The sequence below is a fragment of the Odocoileus virginianus genome, chromosome 4 (genome assembly GCF_023699985.2).
Source record: "Odocoileus virginianus isolate 20LAN1187 ecotype Illinois chromosome 4, Ovbor_1.2, whole genome shotgun sequence".
NCBI lineage: Eukaryota > Metazoa > Chordata > Mammalia > Artiodactyla > Cervidae > Odocoileus > Odocoileus virginianus.
The window spans coordinates 51,359,782-51,381,985 of NC_069677.1; the positions used below are offsets into that span (position 1 = coordinate 51,359,782).

At 40.8% G+C, this 22,204-nt stretch overlaps 2 protein-coding genes across 4 annotated transcripts in view; both read left to right on the forward strand.

Annotated features, from left to right (window-relative positions):
* Positions 1-21,436, forward strand: part of C4H3orf33 (chromosome 4 C3orf33 homolog) — a 42,192-nt gene extending 20,756 nt beyond the window's left edge. For all 3 annotated transcript variants that reach the window (XM_070466551.1, XM_020897304.2, XM_070466552.1), the window contains exons 4-5: positions 10,272-10,432; positions 12,273-21,436. In XM_070466551.1, the coding sequence (XP_070322652.1) occupies positions 10,272-10,432; positions 12,273-12,674 (563 nt within the window). In that variant the 3' untranslated portion in view covers positions 12,675-21,436. The remainder of the gene's footprint in view (positions 1-10,271; positions 10,433-12,272) is intronic.
* PLCH1 (phospholipase C eta 1) overlaps positions 1-22,204 on the forward strand; it is a 260,884-nt gene that overhangs the window by 9,157 nt on the left and 229,523 nt on the right. The window lies entirely within an intron of this gene.

Genomic DNA, 22,204 nt, shown 5'->3' on the forward strand with positions numbered 1-22,204 from the left:
TGGGTTGTTGTGTTTTCATTTTCATTTGTTTCTATGCATATTTTGATTTCTTCTGTGATTTGTTGGTTATTCAGAAGTGTGTTGTTTAGTCTCCATATGTTTGTATTTTAATAGTTTTTTTTCCTGTAGTTTATATCTAATCTTACCACATTGTGATCAGAAAAGATGCTTGAGATGATTTCAATTTTTTTGAATTTACCAAGGCTAGATTTATGGCCCAGGATGTGATCTATCCTGGAGAAGGTTCCATGTGCACTTGAGAAAAAGGTGAAATTCATTGTTTTGGGGTAAAATGTCCTATAGATATAAATTAGGTCTAACTGGTCCATTATATCATTTAAAGTTTGTGTTTCCTTGTTGATTTTCTGTTTAGTTGATCTATCCATAGTTGTGAGTGGGGTATTAAAGTCTCCCACTATTATTGTGTTACTATTAATTTCCTCTTTCACACTCGTTAGTGTTCGCCTTACATATTGCGGTGCTCCTATGTTGGGTGCATATATATTTATAATTGTTATATCTTCTTCTTGGACTGATCCTTTGATCATTATGCTGTGTCCTTCTTTGTCTGTTTTCACGGCCTTTGTTTCAAAGTCTATTTTACCTGATATGAGTATTGCTACTCCTGCTTTCTTTTGGTCTCCATTTGCGTGAAATATTTTTTTCCAGCCCTTCACTTTCAATCTGTATGTGTCCCTTGTTTCGAGGTGGGTCTCTTGTAGACAGCATATATAGGGGTCTTGTTTTTGTATCCATTCAGGCAGTCTTTGTCTTTTGATTGGGGCATTCAACCCATTTACACATAAGGTAATTATTGATAAGTATGATCCTGTTGCCATTTACTATGTTGTATTGGGTTCGAGTTTATACATCCTTTCTGTGTTTCCTGTCTAGAGAAGATCCTTTAGCATTTGTTGAAGAGCTGGTTTGGTGGTGCTGAATTCTCTCAGCTTTTGCTTGTCTGTAAAGCTTTTGATTTCTCCTTCATATTTGAATGAGATCCTTGCTGGGTACAGTAATCTGGGTTGTAGGTTTTTCTCTTTCATCACTTTAAGTATGTCCTGCCATTCCCTACTGGCCTGAAAAGTTTCTATTGAAAGATCAGCTGTTATCCTTATGGGGGTCCCATTGTGGGTTAATTGTTGTTTTTCCCTTGCTGCTTTTAATATTTGTTCTTCGTGTTTGATCTTCATTAATTTGATTAATATGTGTCTTTTGGATGAGCTCTTGTCAATTAATGTTCCCTGGAGTCAGGAGTTTTCTGGTGTCCTCAAGTTTTGGATTTAAGTCTCCTGCCTCTGACTTTCAATCTTATTCTTACAATAGCCTCAAGACTTCTCCATCCATATAGCACAGATGATAAAACATCTAGGTTAATGGTGAAAAGATTCTCCACAGTGAGGGACACCCAGAGAGGTTCCCAGAGTTTCATGGAGAAGAGAAGAGGGGGGAGGGAGATATAGGTGACCAGGAGGGGAAGAGGGGGAATCAAAAGGGGACGGAGCAGTCTGGCCAGTAATCAATTCCCTATTTGCTCTCCACAGTCTCGAACACCCAGAGAGGTTCACGGAGTTCCATAGAGAAGAGAAGAGGGAGGAAGGAGACAGAGGTGACCAGGAGGAGAGGAGGGGGAATCAAAAGGAGAGAGACAGATCCAGCCAGTGATCATCCTAAGTGTTCTCCACAGCCTGGAACACCCAGAGATTCACTGAGTCAAGGAGAGAAGAGAAGGGGGAGCGAGGAGATAGAGGTGACCTGGGGGAGAAAAAGGAGAGTAAAAAGGGAGAGAGAGCAATCAAGCCAGTAATCACACTCCTAAGTAAAAATGGGTGCTGAAGATTGGATTCTTAAAGGTACAACATTGATAACAAATGCCAAAAAGCAAAGATTAAAAATCTAGAGTAGAGGTTAGACACTCAAAAAATACAGTATTAAAAAGACAAAACAAAATCGCAAAAGTTATAAAAATATGTATATATGAAGTTTGCTTTAAAAATAGGGTCTTTTTTTTTTGTAAGGTAATAGTATGTTTTAAAAATGAAAATTAAAGGAGTAATAAAAGAACTTAAAAATTAAAAAATGATAATAGTAGAATATATCTAGGAATTTCTCTGGAGCTGTTGAGGGCAATGGGGTCAGTTCAGTTTCAGATAGGTCCTTGTTCCAGCTTGTACTTCTTCTCAAGGTCTATAGGTCGCTTCTAATGTAGCCAACGCTAACTACTGGGTTTTAATCTGCTGCATCTGTCACTTCCAAAGTGGTTCCTTCTTCTTTGTTTATTTTGGCTTCCTCTGTTTGTAAGTCTCTTCAGTATCTAACTTCCGCCCTGACACAAGGGGGCTAAGGTGGTCACTTATTTAGGCTCACATGTTCAGTTGTGCTGTGGGGAGGGAGGACTACCGCAGACAAACATCACTGGCGTGTGTGGGGAGCGCTCGCAGTGCCTGGGCCACACTGGGTTTGCCCCCGCTCACGGCGTGTGTGCTTTCCCGGTCTACATTGCTTAGGCTCCAGGTTGCTCTGCAGGGGAACTGTTTAAAGCGGGCCCTGGGTTGCGTGCGCTCCCCAGGTCTAAGCCGCTCAGGTTCAGGTTCTCGGGTGCTCCACAAAGACACAGACTCAGCTGGGCCAGCGTTTTGTGCCCTGCCCAGGTCTGAGCAGCTCAGGCGGCCAGGTGCTTGGCCAGCGCACACTCCCCATGTGGGCCGTGCGTCTCATCGCCTCCCCGCCCCCCGCCCCCCCCCCCCCCCCCCGCCCCATCCCAGCTGCTTGGTTTCCTGGGTGCGCAGCGGGAGCGCCGTCTCGGTTTCCTGGGTGCGCAGCGGGAGCGCCGTCTCGGGTTTCCTGGGTGCGCAGCGGGAGCGCCGTCTCGGTTTCCTGGGTGCGCAGCGGGAACACCGTCTCAGGCGTACCGTGTGTCTCTGTGGAGCTGATGTCTGGCTGTGACCCCCCTAGCGGATGTCTAATGTCCAGGATCTCAGGAAGACGTGGTTAGCAGCTGGGAGCCTGCTCGCAGTTTGGTAGAGGATGCCGTCTTCCGGCTCTGGCTGGCGCCCGCCTGCCTCCCTGCCTCCGGCCGGGGCTGGGCTGGTCCACTGCCGGCTAGCTCTCCTCTGGTATTCGCCCAGTGCTCTGCTCTGCGAGCGGCCCAGCAGTGCCTTGGGTTAGAGCTTTTTGTGGGAAAGTTCTCTCTCTCGCTCTGCTCTTTTTTTTTCTCTCTGGCTGCCCCACAGTTTGGGTTGCTATCTCACGTTAGCTCCCTAAGATTGCCCTCAGGGCATTCAGGCCCAGTGCTCACCCTAAGCAATGCAGCCCGTGCCTCCCTGTTCAGCCCTCGCTTGCTGGTGGTGGACGCAAGCATCTGGGCTACTTCTCCGTTGGGAGTTGCGGTTAGGGGCGTCATCTGTGGATTTTATTTATTTATTTTTTCCTCCCGGTTATGTTGCCCTCTGAGATTCCAAAACTCCTGACAGGCGATGAGAGGGTTTCCTGGTGTTTGGGAAATTCTCCTCTTTTACGACTCCCTCCCCAGGACGGGTCTTTGTCCCTAACTCTTTTGTCTCTTTATCTTTTATATTTTGTCCTACCTCCTTTGCGAAGACAATGGGTTGCCTTTCTGGATGCCTGGTGTCCTCTGCCAGCATTCAGAAGTTGTTTTGTGGTATTTACTCAGCATTCAAATGATCTTTTGATGAATTTGTGGGGGAGAAAGTGGTCTCCCTGTCCTATTCCTCTGCCATCTTAGGACCACCCCCCACAAACAAACTATTTAATTAGGTTCCAAATTTCTTTTCTTCCTTCCCTCCTTTTTTCACTTAGCTGCTCAGGCATTCAAACATTTATTCCACAAATACTGAACACATATTATATTCTAGGTTCTAGCTAGCTGTACATGCTGAGTGAAACAAACAAGATCACTACCCCTTGGAGCTTACAGTTCAGGTGGAAGATGGGCAACAAAAAAATGAAAAATTGTCCTGAGGTCTATGAATAAAAGGATCAGGGTGTAGGATGAGCATTACTGCAGCTTCTATGAAGAGGGAATCCACATATATGGTGGTCAGAGAAGGCCTCATCAGAGGCCTGCAGAATGGGAAGGAGCTGGCTAGGAAGAACATGCGTGGGGATGAGCCCGGGTCTTTTGGTAAGGCACGTGAAGGCTCATATGGCTGCATCATAGGGAAGAAGGGGACAGGAGACACCAAAGAGGTTGGAGAATTGGGCAGAGTCCAGAGCTTGCTGCTGCAATCCCCCTTTCTCCCTGCTTCTCAGCGAAGACCACAAATAGCCACAGACCTTCCTGCTGCTTCCTGGGTTCTCATGCTTGGGCATAGATCTTTGCCCAGAGTGCCTGAGCGTCTGTGGATTCTTTTTGTTTGATTTTTCTCTTTTTCTTTACTACGTGGCATGTGTCATCTTAGTTCCCCAACCAGGGATTGAACCTCTACCCCCTCCACTGCAAGCATGGAGTCTTAGCCACTGGACCACCAGGGAAGTCCCAACCTGTGGATTCTTTAGGATCTAGCTCAAACGTCAGCTCTTCTGTGAAGCTCTCCTTAACTCCCCAGCAGAACTGGCCTCTTTCTTTCCTATGCCCCAAGCAATTTATACATCCTGCAATTACAGTACTAAAACACATTTTCCTGTAATTAACGTATCTAGGTTTATATCCTTCTATTGAACTGTGAGCCCCTAGTGGGCAGGGAACTTTTCTTATCTAATTATTCACAGTCCCTGGAAAAATAATTTTTAGCCAACAGAGACTTGGCAAAATTGTCAAATGATTTAATTGAGTCATATTTAAAGATCTCCTTAATATTATTTTAATGTTTTAAAGAAAGTACCTTCTTTACCCTGAGATGAATGACTGTCACTGTTCAATTGACATATGGCTACAAAGGAATAAGATTGATTTTTTTCCTTCAAGCACACCTGACATGATTGATTTTATTTCTTAACAAATCAAGCAGAACTTCCACACTTTGAATGACTGTTGTTCCCTAAAGAAAGATTACTTGGGATGTTTATTTGTTGGCCATCTCAGCTTTAAGCATGGTTTATACTTCTCAGTTGTAATAATGCAGTAGTAATTTAAGTTTCTTCTGTCGGAAATAGTGGTGATTTTTTAGTGCTTAGACAGCAAGGCCATCGCTTTTGATTGTTCAGGTGGTACATTGCATGACTCCAGGGTTGGTATTCACCAGGCATCTGTCCTGAAAGGTGTACAATGCCACAGCACTCTAATTGCTATACATAGATATTATTAGTGTATTATTAATAATATATATCAAATAATAATGTTTATCAACTTGGTACAATCAAAATTTTAAAGCTAAAAGGAAACTTACTTCCCCTACTTATTTTAATATTTTCTATAGAAGTTAAAGGCCATGTATGCAGCCATCTCCCTAAGAGTTGATGGAATTAAAGATAGAAAACAGATTCTTTGCTACCCAGTCTACAACTTTGTGTATAGAATTGCAAAAGTTAAAGAAACAGACACACCGACAGATGCTAACCAGTATAAATGTAATGATAGTGTTAATACTTTTTGTAACTGACATAAATTGTTCATTAAAAAAAATATTTATTTGGCTACGTCAAGTCTTAGTTGCAGCATGCGGACTCTAGTTGAAGCATGCAGGCTTAGTTTGTCCCACTTAGTCATGTGGGATCGTAGTTCCCTGACCAGGGATCGAACCCGTGTCCCCTGCATTGCAAGGCAGCTTCTTACCAGAAAAGTCCCCAGATTGTTCATGTTAAAGAGATCAATTTGCATTTACATTGGTTAAACCTGTTTACCTATAAAACGGTTATTGAATCTAGAAGTTGCTTTCCAAGCACTATTTTGAATGGCATAATAAGATGTTAGAGCATAATCTTGTTCATTTAAGAATAGCTATTATTTGAAAGCTCCTTATATTCCTTTTACTGTTTTTACTACCTGGTCTATAGGATAGAGATGGACTTTTGATTTTATTGTAAGGAGGGCTAAGATTCAGGCCCCCCAAATTGAGGCCATTCTAACCAAATGGTTGGGCTCAGATAACTACATCAGAGTAGAGTCTGCGTGGTGTAGTCGAACATATTTGGTGTAGAGAGCTTGTGTTCTGTTTCTATTTCAGCCAATGATTTCCACCACTATCAAACAAGAGAATCATAACATTTCCAAGACTCCTTCCTCATGACTGTTCTGTGATAGCCTTTCCTTCCATGATCTGATCTTTGGTGTATATGATGAGGCAAACACACACAAAGCTGAACATTTTTATGAAGTGAAACTCTTAGAACACTTCATTTCTTCAGTAGATGTTTATTGAACACCTGCTCTTTTACTGCAGTTTCAGTATACAGTGGCAAACGGATGTGAGCCTACGGTAGTCAGAAAACCTGCAGTCTAGTGATATTATTTCAATGCTTCTCCTGTTCCTAGTGGTAAAACATAGTCTTTTTTATATATATGATATACCTATCTCATGAAATTGTCCACTGTCATGAACCCATTTATAATGTTTATTTATTCAGTCATTTATTGTTTCTGTTGTGAGGTTGTGGAATCTGAGTTCCCAGGCCAGAGACTGAACCCAGGCTTCCATAATGAAAGTGCAGAATCCTAACCACTAAACCACCAGGGAACTTCCTGATTTTTAATATTCTGTAAATCTAGGGGATGAATCAGTTGTTTTGGGATCAAGTACTATCTTTCTAAAAACCTTAGGAATATAAAGTTGTGAAGTTTTCTACCCATCTGATAGAACATAAATGTAACAAACTCCTCAGTGGTGGTTTGCGTCAGTATTCATCTTATGTCTGCAGTTTTCTCCAGGTGCCCATGGTCTTTCCCTTACTTGACATACTCACTTCCTATTCCTCCGAGTACCTCTCTCTGTTCATTCTGCAAAACCCAAGCTGTACACTTTTCATGGAGTGCTATTGGGCTCCCCCACTGGAGCCCGTTTTGTTGTACCCTTATAATCCTTGGCATTGTGTCATCCTATCCAGTATGAATTAGGCTTTTTTAAAGTGTATATGTAAAAGATTTATTGAAGAGCTAGAAAGACAGGGATTCACACAAAGCTGAAATCATAAATATTAAAAGTAACCTCTCCTTTTTCAAGAAAACATCAACTGGGCAAAAATATTTGATGGATATAACTTACCTTTTTCAGTAGATTAGTTTCTGGAAAATTTATGTTTACATTGGTATTGACCATATCATATTATAAATGCTTAATGGGGACTTTGCTAATTTTAAAGGAATCCCATCACCTTTGTTGAAGTGAAGAATTAGGACATTAATACTCAAGGTTGATAGTATTGATTAGATTCATGTTTTTGGTCCTAAAGATTTGGTCTTAAAGACTAGAGGATATTTTATTGAAAGACAATTGGTGTTGATAGCAGCATTAAAGGATTGAAGAGAGGCCTCAGAATCTTTAGGCTTCCTTTCACTCATTAGGTACTAGTGATTTGATTTCATCTAATCTTTATTATGTGTGTTCTGCCTTAATCTAATTTGTGAATATACTGTATCACAGAGTTTTCTAAGGACATAATCCTCCTACTTATACATTTTGAAACTTCTCTGACTGAAACTCTAGGACAAGTCTCAAGAAACCCAAGCCTTAAAGAAAATGGTTTTCTTTTTTTTTTTTTTTTGATGCATACATATTCTATTTTAATGTGGCATATATACACATGTCCAACTCTTTGCGACCCAATGGACTGAAGCACGCCAGACTACAGTTGTTTTCTTCTGTACAGTTTTCTCTCAACTGAAACAACTTCTTACTCTGAACTGAGTAGTCGTCAAGCTGTTAACACTGTATTTCTATTCATCTTTGGCAAAATTTTATTACCTATGATCAACAGATATATTCCTAATTTACTCTCCCCATATTTAAAAAGAATTTCAAAGTAACAAAATAATTTTATACACTATACAAATCAGAGCAGGGTTGGGCTTGGGGGACCAATTCATTGTTCACAGGGTGGGCAGAACTCTCTGCCTCCACACATTTTTTGAGCTAGTTTTCACTTTCAGCTCTTGAGTCTTGCTCCCAGGTTTGAAATCACAGTTTAGGGGCTGGAATTACTCGGCCACAGGGATTGAGCTTCTAGTTCAGAGGTGAGGAGAGGGCTTCTTGGAAGTGACCAATGAAGCCCTCTCACCATTTCCCAGTGTTCACCCGTGTGTCTCCACTCCATAGAACAGGGGCTGTATTAGAGCAGCAGCAGCCAGTAGACCTGATGTAAAAGCATTCTTCTTGTAGCTTCTTGTAGAATTTAAAGACAGGGCCCGGGAGAACCCCTGATTGGACCCAGGAGATCCCAGGATGCCAGGAACTACAAGCCCTTGATTATTGAGTTGGCCCAGTCAATGGTGCTGGAAGGCATGGTAGGTGGTTTAACAAGGACAGTCCTCCACTAGAGTTGACAGACCTGCACAATCACACTGGCCTTGGGCACGATGATTCCATAGTCCTCAGGCAGGAACCTCATGTCCCAAATCCAGTGTTCCAGAGACACAAAGCGGACGCCCTTCTTGAGGTTGGAGAACACGTGGTTGGTCTTAAAAGGGATACTGGTTCTACCTTGATGGATTGGACTAGGAGAGAAATGATGTAGCTTGGCCTGCTTGGCATCTAGAAGTTGGACAGTTAGCTCATACAGACAGACCAAGGCTTCTTGGTCTACCCACCAGGCAGAGACACAAATCTCAATCTTTCCACTATCCAGGAGTTCCGGCCATAGACCCTCCTTCTCCAGGTCCAACACTTGCTTCTTGTAACATCACCTGTAGAAAGGCCAGAAAGAGTCCTCGGGAGCTAGCCTGTGGTCTTCCTCCCAGCTTTCCTCCTCTCTCCAGCTTCTACAGTTGACTGTCCTCCAAGGCAGGAAGGCATCTTGCATCTCAGCCAGTGTTCCTCACCAGTGGGCCTTCACCTTGCCTCCCTCCGAAAATGGTTTTCTATCATCAAATAATATCATTACAAACTTCTAGGATAGCTTTCTGAACTCATGTGTTACTTTTTCCCTAACAATTAAATGGACTAACTTTATACTTTCAACTGTCAATACTTTTGTGAGTTTAATATATGTTAAATGTATACTTTCTTTTAAAAAAAGGCATTAACATTTTTTGTTTTGCCATCCATTTTCCCTTTTTGGAAAGTTGTCAACTTTTTCTAAAATAAGATCCTGTTATTAAAGTTTAACTGGTTAAAATTTTATCCAGAGTTTGCCCAAACAAGCTTTCTTAATGCTATGTTGTTCAGTCATGTCCGACTCTGTGACGCTATGGACTGTAGTACGCCAGGCTCCTCTCAGTTCAGTTCAGTTCAGTTGCTCAGTCGTGTCTGGCTCTTTGCAACCCCTGAAGTCCAGGCTTCAGTCTGTCAGGCTCCTCTGTCCTCCACTGTCTTCCAGAATTTGCTCAAATTCATGTCCATTGAGTCAGTGATGCTATCCAACCATCTCATCCTCTGCTCTCCCCTTCTTCTGTTGCCCTCAGTCTTTCCCAGCATCAGGGTCTTTTCCACTGGGTCGACTTTTCTTATCAGGTGGCCAAAGTATTGCAGCTTCAGCTTCAGCATCAGTCCTTCCAATGAATATTCAGGGTTGATTTCCTTTAGGATTGATTGGTTTGATCTCCTTGCTATCCAAGGGACTCTTCTCCAGCACCACGATTTGAAAGTATCAATTCTTCAGCGCTCAGTCTTCTTTATAGTCCAACCCTCACATCCATACATGACTGCTGGAAAAACCATAGCTTTGACTATATGGACTTTATTACTTTTAATATAAATTGATAAAATGCTATCTGGAAATCAGTTTTATAAACTGTATAAAAATAATGTTGATATTAATATTGAGTTGGGAAAACAGCCTCAGTAAATTAAGTGAAAAAGCAGTTTATATGGTTTTATTGATAGTAGGAGCCTATATTATTGAACTACATGACTTGTAGCATTATGTGTATGTGTACATAGAAATAAATCTGGAAGATTTTTTTAAAGAAAGGTAAATTGGTTAAACCCCACATCCTGTTCTGGAGCTTACTGAAATGAGTTTTTGAAATTATTCCATCTGGTACCTACTTGTATTGTTTTAAAAGACAAGTTGACTATAGAAATAAATGGATCTACATCTAGAGAGTCTGGTATTTATAAGTAACATATCCAGTTGTGTTGTGGAGTGCAAATGACTTTGGAATTTGCTTTTGCAATTGTGGTATTAAAGGTAAACTCTTTTCTACCTAACCTTTTTAGAAGAGCCGTGTGGTGTTTTGCTGGTTAAGTTGGCTGGAGTAGAACTTACTGAAACTGGGAAGGTGTGGTTGCAAAAAGAGCTAAAACCTTCCCAAGTGCTGTGGTTCCAACTTCTCGGAAAGGAGAATTCAGCACTCTTTTGCTACCTTTTAGTGAATAAGGTAAGTAGTGTGAAGAAACAACTAGCGATGTTTTATTCTTATTATTTATGCATAAGTAAAAAGTGAAAGTGTTAGTCATTCAGTCCTGTCGAACTCTTTATGACCCCAGGGACTGAAACAAGGACGTGGACAAATGAAGTAGTTGACATGTTAATGTGACAGAATTAAGAATTGTTTTTCTTATTTACATTATTATGACAGCACTAAGGTAGTTTTTCTTACTTGTAAAGTTTTTTATTATACTACAAGTGAGAAGAAAAATAATAATCTGACATTAAAGTGATTAGAATTATAACCATTTTAATTATTAAAAGCTTTTTGAATTAATAGAATGCCTAATGAAATCCATTAATTTTTGCATGTCCAGGTCACATTCAGTTCTTTCAAAATAAGAATTATCCAACTTTGATTGGTTGAAGCATCTGTATTTAACTAAGTTGATAATATTATATAAAAGATCCCAAAGGCCTTATTCAAATATTAACTTCTCTTTTGAGTTGCACAGTATGTATTATTTATTCTCAAACCCCGCTATGGAATAATTTAATTCCCATTTAAAGGTGGGACTCTGAGTAACCAAGTAGAAGAGCTGGTACTGAAGTCCAGCTCCTTGGTGCTCTGAGCTGGAACTTCACCTTTTCTGTCTTTACCTTATACCAGACGATACTTTACGCATATTTCAGTAATTTACTTCTCCTGTTCAACTTTTCTGTAGTGTGAGGTTGAATTTTAATTATTCTGATTTTGGTTCAGCTCATTAAATTTAAAAGATTGAGACAAATATGATATACCCTTTAAAATTGTATTTATTAGCTGCTTATCATCATGTGCCAAAAGTTACTGAATTTAAAGGGACAAAAGTTTCCTTTATTCTTTTAGATAATCTTAGAAAATGTTTCCTACTTTAAACCTTTTGTTTTCACATTAAAAAATTTTAGCTGTGAATTACTTGTCTAATGAAGCTATAAAATTACTAACACCTTGTTAAAATTAATCTTGTTAAGTTAAAATCCTACAGGGACTGTGGAAACAGCTAAGCAGGATCTCTTTTCCACTGTAAATTAGTAAGGGGAGAAAAGCTCCCATTTTTCTGGTTTCACTAGGCGGTGAGGTATAACTAAAATTTCCTGAAGTTTGAAGATTCAAGGGCCAGGGCTATTTTTATGTTCATTATTTTATGGGCCATCTTTTAAAAACATTCTTACATGCCAGGCCTTGCTAAACACTGAAATTCTGAACATAATTTAACAGTTCTATGATGCTTCAGTTCACGTTGCATTTGTCTACTTTTTAGCTTTGTTAATTTCTTTTGCTGTGGCCCCCTGTCATTTTTCCTAACTGGTGTGTGCTCCATTCTCCCTTCAAACATCAACCAAAAGATCAAAGATCTCTTTTCATACTTTATCGCTTCTACACACTTTTGAGTTAGGTGACCAGTGAGCCTGTGGAGAACTATGTGTTATAGAAGAGTCAGTTGTCTTTGAGCAAAGGTCTCATCTAGTAATGAAATTCTTGGATTTAACATTAGCTGTTTTAAGCTCTTAAGGACCCCTTTGCATATGTATGTATATGTATGTGTATGTGTAAAATATATATATATATGTATATTTTGTGGCCATGCCACATGCCATGTGGGAGCCCTACCAGGGATCAAACTCATGCCCCCTGCAATGGAAGCATGGATTCTTAACCTTTGTACCACCATGGAAGTCCCATCATTTATATTTTTGACTTTTCTCTGGAGGACTCAAATTGCAGATTGACTGATTTTAAAGTAAATAAGGTATTATGGGTATATTAGTAATTTTATTAAATAATTGGTTTGTATTTTTTATTCAAGGGTAGATTTTTTAGTGTGAGTCTGAATGAAGAAATCCTGAGAAGAGGTCTTGGCAAAACTGTTCTTGTTAAGGGGTTAAGTCATGATTCTAAAATCTATTGGAGAATTCACAGAAATTTACTTAAAGCTGAATTAACAGCCTTAAAAAAAGGAGAAGGAATATGGAAGGAAGACTCTGAAAAAGAAAGTTATTTGGAAAAATTGAAAGGCTCCTGGAGAGAAATATGGAAAAAAGACAGTTATTTTAAAAAAAATGGATCAGATTTCAACTTGAAAAAAGAAAGTTATTATGACAAATTTAAAAGGTCTTATGAAACATGGAAAGAGAACATGAATAACTACTCCTTAATGCTGAAGTTCAGAGAACTTATGAGTCGCATACACTTTCGCAGAAAAGAGTGAAATATTCCAAGAGGTCTGGCAGTGACCTACTCCAAAAAGAATAAAACATGTAATTATAATGGATATTTTTCATTGAGTTGAAATGGGGAATTTCCCCAGAAGATCAAAGTTGCGTTCTAATGGTATTTAAATATTTAAGAGATGATTCTTTGCACATGCACTATCAGAGTAATGTAAATAAATTGTGATTAATATAGTATGGTCTTAAGCAGAATGAAATACTCCATAAAAGTTACAGGTTGGGCTTCCCTGGTGAATCCACCCATCACTGCAGAAGACAGCTAAGCCTGTCCGGCACAACTACTGAGCCTGTGAAGTCGGGAGCTGCAACCACTGAATCCCTGCGCCCTGGGGCCTGCGCTCCACCACACGAGAAGCCGCCACAACGGGAAGCCCACACACCACGAGGAGAGAAAAGCCGAGCAGCAGTGATGACCGTACCGAGCCAAAACAAAAAAATTAAAGCAGGTTGAAGGAGGTACACACACAATGATAGTATATGAAGAGAAAGTTTAACTGTTGGCTGTTGTATTATTTTAGTCATTTGGGGCAACCATATTTAGCTTTTGTTGAAAGACAGTATTTGTTTATTTTGCCAGTTTTATCAACTTTGATGACATAATAAAGAACTCTTTAGGCAGCATGTCTGAGGCTGCTCTTTCCTCCCCGCTGCTCTCTAACTGCTTGTGAATTTGGGGCAGAGCCACAAGAGAAGGTCACTCAGACCCTTTCTAGTAATACAGAGTGGCTTATTTCCACCTGTTGTTAGATGAGGGGGACAATCCTGAGAACAAAAGCGCAAATGTGCTGAGGAGGCAGCACAGAGACGGCAAAGAACAAGGCTGCCTCCTGACATTGTCGAGACCCCGAGGACTTGAACTCTCTTGCCTCCCAATTTCTCATTACGTGAGATAATACATTGCTTTATTTTTCAGAGCCAGTTTGAGTGGCTTTGAGGATGTGACATACAAAAACACGTCCTTGCTGCTAAAATCGTCCTGACATTATAAGCTTCTTTCAAAACACCAGCAATGATCCACTCACAGAAGTTTTTCCTAACGGGTTGTAATACTAACCAAAGTCATGGAATCATCTGGTCCTCTTCATTCTGACTCCTAGCAGAATCAGTGATTCAGAATGGGAAGTTTACTGCTGCTCCCTGGTTAAAGCGGGAAACTGTTGCTTCCGGGATAAACCAAGCAAAGTAGCACTTTTCAGGTGGTCCACTGATTAAGAACCTGCCTGCCATCGTGGGGAACGTAGGTTCCATCGTGGTGAACGTGGGTTCACATGCTGAGGGGCAGCTAAGCCTCTGTGCCACGACTACTGAACTGGTGCCCTACCGCTGGGAGCTGCAGCTACTGAAGCCTGTGACGGAGACAGGAGAGGCGCCCTCACTCACCTGCAACCAGAGGCCCTCAACAGCAATGAAGACCCAGCACAGCCAAAGTGAATAAATAAATACATGTAACCTGCAAACAAAACAAAAAACACACCAAAGTAGATTTCCCAACATTTTCTAATTAAACAACATTAATTTTTAGTGAGGTCTCAAATCTTCCAAAGTTCTTTTTGTGTGTGTGACTTTATTTCATCATCTTTGGGGTAGGATAGGAAGTGATGTGGTAGATTTTGTTCCCTCCATCTAATGCTTCAGTAGCTTTCTATTTTGTTTTAAGGGGATATGTTATTTTTGTTTACAGAGATGTTAAGATTTTTATTTACCGAGATGTTAAGCTAGTTTTGTGGCAAGCTCCTGAGCCTTTTTTCCCCCTCATTTTGCCTCCAAGTGATATCAGATCTCATCACAGTCATCACTGGATTTAGTTCTGATGACCTCTGCTAGCTCAGCCAGTGCACAGGATTGAACCTGCATCCCTTGCATTGGAAATGTGGAGTCATAACCACTGGACCCCCAGGGAAGAAGGGGGAGGAAAGGAGGTCAGAGTCAGCTGCTCTGCTGACTTTCTCAAACTCCTTCAGCTTATAATTTTCAGTTTACTAAGGTGCCATATTTGGGGTGGGGCGTGTGTGTGTCTGTATGCTCAGTCATGGCCGATTCTTTGTGACCCCATGGACTATAGCCTGCCAGGCTTCTCTGTCCATAGAATTTCCCAGGCAAGAATACTAGACTGGGTTGCGATTTCCTTCTCCAGAGGATCTTCCCGACCCAGGGATCAAACCTCTGTTTCTGGCATCTTCTGCATTGGCAGGGAGATTCTTTACCACTCTAGCACCTGGGAAGCCCATATTTTGGGGGCAGCATGTCTTGACCCCCAGCAGTGGTTTGGAACTTTTCTGATATTGCCAAGGTAGCTGTTTCAATGAAGGCAAACCACAGGAAGAAAGTAATGCAAATTTATGAGAAGACTGAAGAAAATAAAAAGCCCAGGATTAAAAATTACAATATCAATAGATACTTAAAAGTAAAATAGTAAAAAAACCTTATGAACCATATTTCTATTCCAAGATGGTTCTTGAGCTCACTCATTTAACTTCTTTTCAAATTATGTCAAAATATCAAAGAATGGAGAAAAATGGTATCAAAGTTGGAAAACTGTATTAATAAGGCCATTAATTAGCTAGATATTTTGGAGTTTTGCAAACTATGATGGAAAGAGTTTGACTGAGACCCTGATGATTCTAGGGTTTATTATTCCTGAGGAGAGAAGGTGAGTTCCCTCTAGGAAGTAAGTCCCTGCCCCCGTGTGGGATCTCTGAATGATGTGAATTCCTTTTGCTCAGGTCTTGACGGGGGGCTTCTCTGGGGGCTCAGCTGGTAAAGAATCCGCCTGCAATGTGGGAAACCTGGGTTCAATCACTGAGCTGGGAAGATCCCCTGGAGAAGGGAACGGCTACCCACTCCAGTATTCTGGCCTGGAGAATTCCATGGACTGTATAGTCCATGGGGTCACAAAGAGTCAGACACAACTGAGCGACTTTCACTGAGGAAGTTCCTCATGATCTGGAAGCCTCAGGCCACATGTCAGTTCCTCCAGTTTATAACATAGAGGGAAAATAGGATGTCAGTAGATTCTAGCATATGTTCCAACATGCTGGACAGGGATAACAGTGCCTCCCGGTCTTGGCAGTGTGCACATTTCTTAGTCAGTCTGGGTGCCCAGTTCTGCTCTCTGGAAGATTGCCTTTACCTTTCATAGCCTCTTCACAAGGGGGAGGATCTCCCCTTTGAGGGCTGGACAACTTTAGAAGCTCCTTTCTGTTGCTGTGGGTTCGTGGTCAAAGGGTTGAGCAATCACATGCCTTTTTTTTTCTTCCTCCCAGAGGTTTAAATCTTTATGGTTTTGAGATCTATCAGTGTACTGAAAACTACTGCTTTCCCTTCTTTTCATTTAAAAGAAAATTATTTGGCTGCTCTGGGTCTTAGTTGCGACCTGCAGGATCTAGTTCCCTGACCAGGGGTTGAACCTGGTCTTCCTGCATTGGGAGTGCAGAGTCCTAACCACTGGAAGGCTAGGGAAGTCCCTTCTTTTCACTTTTAAAGAACATAGTGGAACCACGTTTTTCAGCTGTAGGTCATGAACTCTAGTGAGATGGACATCAATTTAATGTGTTGTTACTAGCATTTAAAAAAGATAAAAAAAAGAACAGAATTTATGAGTGCATGGCACATGGCAAAAATAAGTGGTTTTTTTTTTTTGTGAAAAAATTTGAATGTGTGTACTGGCTTGGAATGCAAAAATATATGGATTACTGAAAGTCACGAGAGAAGCTCTCATTCTCCAACACGCTCTTCTGAAGAATCCTAATCTGTAGATTTATATAACTAAGTTAGGATTACAGCTAATTCAGGCAGAAATGAGATTTTTAGAAATTGAGGTACTGGGATCATTACTTCTATTTCCTGTTCTGTTGTTAAAACACAGCTTGTAGAGACTTTGTCAATGAAATTAAGTAATTAGCGCCCTCTTCTGTTCTTCAACACGACTACACATATGTATTTCAAAGACTCCCTGACGGCTCAGATGGTCAAGAATCTGCCTGTGATGCAGAAGGCTCAGGTTTGATCCCTGGGTTGGGAAGATCTCCTGGAGAAGGGAATGGCTACCCACTCCAGCATTTTTGCCTGGAAAATTTCATGGACAGAGGAGCCTGGTGGCTTACGGTCCATGGGATCACAAAGAATTGGACACGACTGGACAACTAACACTTTTCGCACATATTTATTTTAGCACTTGACACATTGTATTAATATATAGGACATCTACCCGGTGGGTCTTCTTTCAGGTCTGAGGTATAGTGCATCCTGTTACTCAGACCATCCCTTATAAGTTTTGGATCATTTCTTCTCCTTCCACTGCATTTAGCTTAGTTGCTTGCTTATCGGGAACACTATAAATATTCATTTAAAATAAAGGAACCAAATAAGGAATGAAGTGGACCATTACAGCATTGCCTTCTCATTTTGACCAAAACTTGTTTTTCCAGTCTAATTTCCCCTTGTACCTCTCATGATCTTACACCAAGAAAATTGATTTGCCTTAAATAGTCTGAAGGAACATTTTTTAAGCTAGTCAAATTTGAACATGAAATTTTGAACAGATCAAGCCCCCAAGTATATATTTAGTTTAAATATGCAAGTAAATGAAACAAAAACTAACATATGGTTTCTAAAACGCTGTTTTTCCTTTCACTATGTTTGTGTGGGAAAACCTAACCATTTGTTGTCTGGTTTAAAAAAACAGCTGTTACTAATAGAGATTGCATGCTTCATTAAGATTCCAAATAGTCCTGGAAATAGAATTTTCCTCATGGTGTAAATTGCCTTCCCAGCCCCCAGCTTTCAAAGTTTTGGAATTTGTATTGTCTTACCAGTTTCTTCACTTTTGACTCTGCAATATGATTTGCTCATTTGCCTAAACTTCTGTTCAATGACTATAAAAATGATTCCTATATTAGATGACTGGTCTGCAATTAGATTTTGATTATATTATGGGATTTTTCTTTTGATTATATTATGGGATTCTGCAGGAATTTGTAATGGTATGGCGGTGGGGTGGGGGGTGGAAATCCCAGCATATTCCCTAAGGGAAATACGTAATGTCAACATTTCAGTATTATTTCTTAGGTTGTACGAAGTACTTCAGTTACATGTCTGTCCTGCCCATCAGGCTCTGGCCATCTTGAAAGCTGTAGATATTGGCTCTATGGGAGGTCTTTCTGGAAACAAAACACATAAAGCTGAGTCGTGAACTTTGTAGGAGGAAGGCAAGGGGGCTCTGTCCTTCTCTGACACTATTGTTTCCTCTAAAATACTTCATTCTGCTCCCCAACTCCCAACAACACAAGCTGGGAAGAAACAAGATGGGGAAAGTTCATGTTAATTACCATACTTTCTTCCTTTTAAAAGTATTCATCCTGTGCTGAAACTCTTGAGATGTGTAACCGGTTATAAGAAAATCTTAGTTGAATTGAAGGACTTAGGCAGGCATAACTCAGGCTACTTTACCTTCATCCAGCATTCACAGGACGACTTTCTTTCCCAAGGTATTAAAACAGGGAACCTAGAGTTTAGAATTCAAATATCTAGTCCAGACTCATTCTTGATCTTGACAATTTAACCTATATTTTCCCTTATTTTTAAGGTGAAATTTGCATTTGCTTGTAATATTTTTGACATTTCCATATAAGAGGGGAAATAATTATATAGGCTTGTTATCGAAAAAGCATATGAATAGCCTATTTAAAAATGGATCATTTAAAAATGTGTTTATTGTCTGTTGATAAGGAGTTTGGGGGCTTCCCTCATGGTTCAGACAGTAAGGAATCTGCCTGCAATACAGGAGACCTGGGTTCAATCCCTGGGTTGGGAAGATCCCCTGGCGAAGGGAATGGCAACCCATTCTAGTAATCTTGCCTGGAGAATTCCATTGACAGAGGAGCCTGGCAGGTTACAGTCCATGGAGCTACAAAGAGTCAGACACAACTGAGCAAATGAACAATAACAAGAAGAAGAAGGAGTTTACCCTTAAAACATTTTTCCTTTTGTAGGCAAAATATGTTTTAGTGTGTAGTTTTTTAGCATTTAAAAGCTTGAAATGCGTTGCCAATAATAACAGTAACGATGACTGACATTTTTGAGAGCTAATTTTATACTAGACACTTTGATAAGAGCTTCACATGTATTGGTCTTCAGTTTAGTTATTTTGGAGGCATGCATTTCTTTCATTAACTAACATTGTAGAACTGCAGAAATGTGTTTATTATCAATTGAAGTATTCCAGTGAATTTTCCACATTCCTGAATAGATAAAAGATTACCAAAATATTAATAATTGTTGAAACTGGATAATACAATACCTAGAGTGTCCTTATACTATTCTGCTTTTGGGTACATATGAAATTTTCCATAGTAAAAAATGAAAACCACAAACTGAAACCCACAATACAATCCCATCACCCAAGATCATCCGTCCTGCTTATGTTCCTTTCTGTCCATCTCCTGCTCCATGTGACAGTTGGCCACATGTGTGGATCCACGTCTCTCAAGCTAGGAAGGGAAAGACCAGTGACACTTAGCCTGGTCTGCCCACTGCCCTCCACCCCATCCTTCTTGATGGACTTAGGAAGTTTCTCTTCTCATTTTTCTCCCTGTCAAACGGGTATGAATCTGTACCAAACGTCTGCTTTCTTTGGTGGCACATTCAGGACAGGGTACTTAGGGGACACCTGCTCTTTTCATCTGCCAGATTCCCCTCCTACCCATATTTGGGAAGAGCAACCCCCTTTCCTATGGTGAGCAAATCCTCTCCCAAGTTCTGGTGGGGCTGTTCCTCATAATATTCCACCCAGCCCTGGGCAGGCATGGGTATTTAGTCAGGAGCCGGACACATATATACTCTGTTGATGACCAAAATAATTGATCTATAGATGGACACATGACTTGAAGCACGTCAGTTAGAATCTTTTCAATTTTATTTACAGATGGTAAAAGCAGGAAGGCCTCCCTTTCCCCCTCCCCTGGGTGTTAGCTGAGATGGTTGAAGCCTGGAGCTGTCCCTGGCCATGCTCCACCCCCACCAGCCTACAGAGGACGCTCATGCGTAGTAGGAGAGAATACAGTCAAAACTTTGGAAAAAAGCAGAGAAAGAGTAGGAACAAAAGTGAGAATGAGCATAATTATGACTGAACTCCAGGATCCAGTCATTACTGCAGCCCTTATCCTTTCTCCTGTCTTAAGTTAGGAGTCAGCACAGTGCCTTTTGCCCTCAAGCTAGTTTGAGTTGGGATTTTTATCTAAAAGTCTTGATCAATACAGGGAGCAGAGCTGTGACAGCTACTGCCCTGCATTTCAGGAGTACTATCTATATATTCCAGCTAAGACTTCAGCAACACCTGGTACATGGCAGGTGCTTCAGACATAAGTGTTGAAAGCTCAATAGGTCCTCCTTGATAATGTTAAGCTCTTTGGTCATCCTCTTGATTTCTTGGTGCATTGATTAAAACAGAGAGACTATTCATCTCCTTCACTCTCTTGTTTCATGCCTATAACTTAAAGATTTGATTTGAGTCTCAAACACAGCTATTTTTGCAGCTGAAAGCATGATTTTTTGCACAGCTAGAGAAAGCTATTTCCAACACAGATTTCCAGTTCAGTTTTCTAAGAACTCCTTAAGATCTGCAGCACAGCGGGCCCACCGCAAGGCACATCAATCATCTCCCGTTTATCGGGTACCTTTTACAGGATTTTCTGTGATCCTGGTGTCAGCACACACTGTGTCTCAAGGCAGAGGTGATATGGAGGAGTCTGGCAGCTATTTAGAAAGGAGGCCAGGCAGTGCTGTGCCAGTATAATTAATGAGAGTCATGGCTCTGAAAGCCAGAGGAGGGTGGGGGTTGGGAAGGATGTCTTTCACCAGTCAATGGCATTTAAGAAAAATTGGTGCTTTCATAGCCCTTTTACTGCTGTGAGTAGGTTAAGTCAAAGGACTGCTGTAAAGGGCTTTCTGTAACTCCCTGCGAGGATGGAGGTCCCTGTGTATGGGGAAGCAGGGAGAATTCAACCCCAGATTTTTCAGCAAGGCTGATTTCAACCTTGAATGGAGCTCCCAGCAGGAGTTCCTTATGCTTGGAAGTCCTTACTAAAAGATTATAGCTTACGTGACCAAGAGACCAGTCAAAAAAGGTACTTTATTACCATATAGGACTTAGGTTTTACCTGCCCAAAGAAGTGTTAACCTAGGTCCCATTTTCTCCAATCCCCTTGTAACCAGTTAAGGAAGAATGGGGTGTTATTTGGTTTGTTTTCCTATGGACTGTTCGGTAACCATGGAAGGGTTTGTGTGACCTAGAGAGGCTGTTTACTACCCACTGTCTAATCCCTTTGTTATTGTTCTCCTTGATTGTCACAAGCAGGGAAAAATAGTTCTGTCCTGCTTCTAAAAACTTAGTGTAACAACCACATTTTCTTGGTTTTAGTTAGTAATTTTTCTCTGATTAATGGTGAAAGAAAGACTCAGAGGGAAGAGCTACATTAAAAGATTTATGGATATATACACTTAAGACCATGATGAAGTATGATTCACACCAACTTCAGAATGATTGCCTTTGAGGTGAAAGGGAGGGAGAAGGGCCACGAGATGGGGTTTTAGCTGAATCCGGAATGCTTTATTTAAAAAAAAACGAAGGGATGAAGGAATGAGAGTATGATTTGGGTTGTTTGCCTTGTTTTTGGTAGGTTTGAAATATTGTATAATTTTAAAAAATGTAATGTTCTCAAAATAAAGGATGCATAGCAAACAAGTGCCCTTGTTATGAATATTTTTATGCATTTATTTCACCATTTGTCTTTTTCCTATCTGAAAAACTGCAGATGCAAACACAGGAGGTTGGGGGTGGGGGGCATGGATAACTTCTATGGTTGTGTGAGGGGTTGTCTTGGGTATCTTTCTCCCCCTTTTTTTCTTGGGGGAGGGTGCTTCCTAATCACCAGGGAGATTAACAGTCAAACAACTCTCCAAAAAGCAACCTATGGTTGGAAGGAGTATCTGCTTAATTTCTTCTAAGCTGGGAATTTGCAGCTGGGCCAGAAAATTTGGGACAGTGTCTTTCTAAGGAGCCAAAGGACCTTCTATATCTTTTCCCAAACTGATTTCTTCCTGGTTCTCCTGGCAGGAAGAAATCCAAGTAACTATTCAGGTGGCTTTTCCCTTTTTTCTGAGAGTCCAGGATCGCCTTCGGGGATGAAGTTTCTTCTTGCCCATGGTGCTTTGCTGTGACATTGTAATTGCCTCTGTTGAATTGAATAATACAAATGGGTTGTTTCTATGGTATCGGCTAAGTGGGATGAAAAGGTGAAACCCTAGATCTTGTGCTGGGAGGTCACGGTGCTACCACCCCCCACACTAACTGTCCGTCAAAACTGACCGGCAGCCAGGCCCCCTGTTCTCCGAGCTCTGACGCTCATTTGTAACTTCCTGAGCAAATTCACGCTTGACAAAGAAAATGACTTTAGTTTATGTTGTCACTAAGCCCAGAAAATCCCTGCCAACCCCCAGCTGCCAGCTTTTC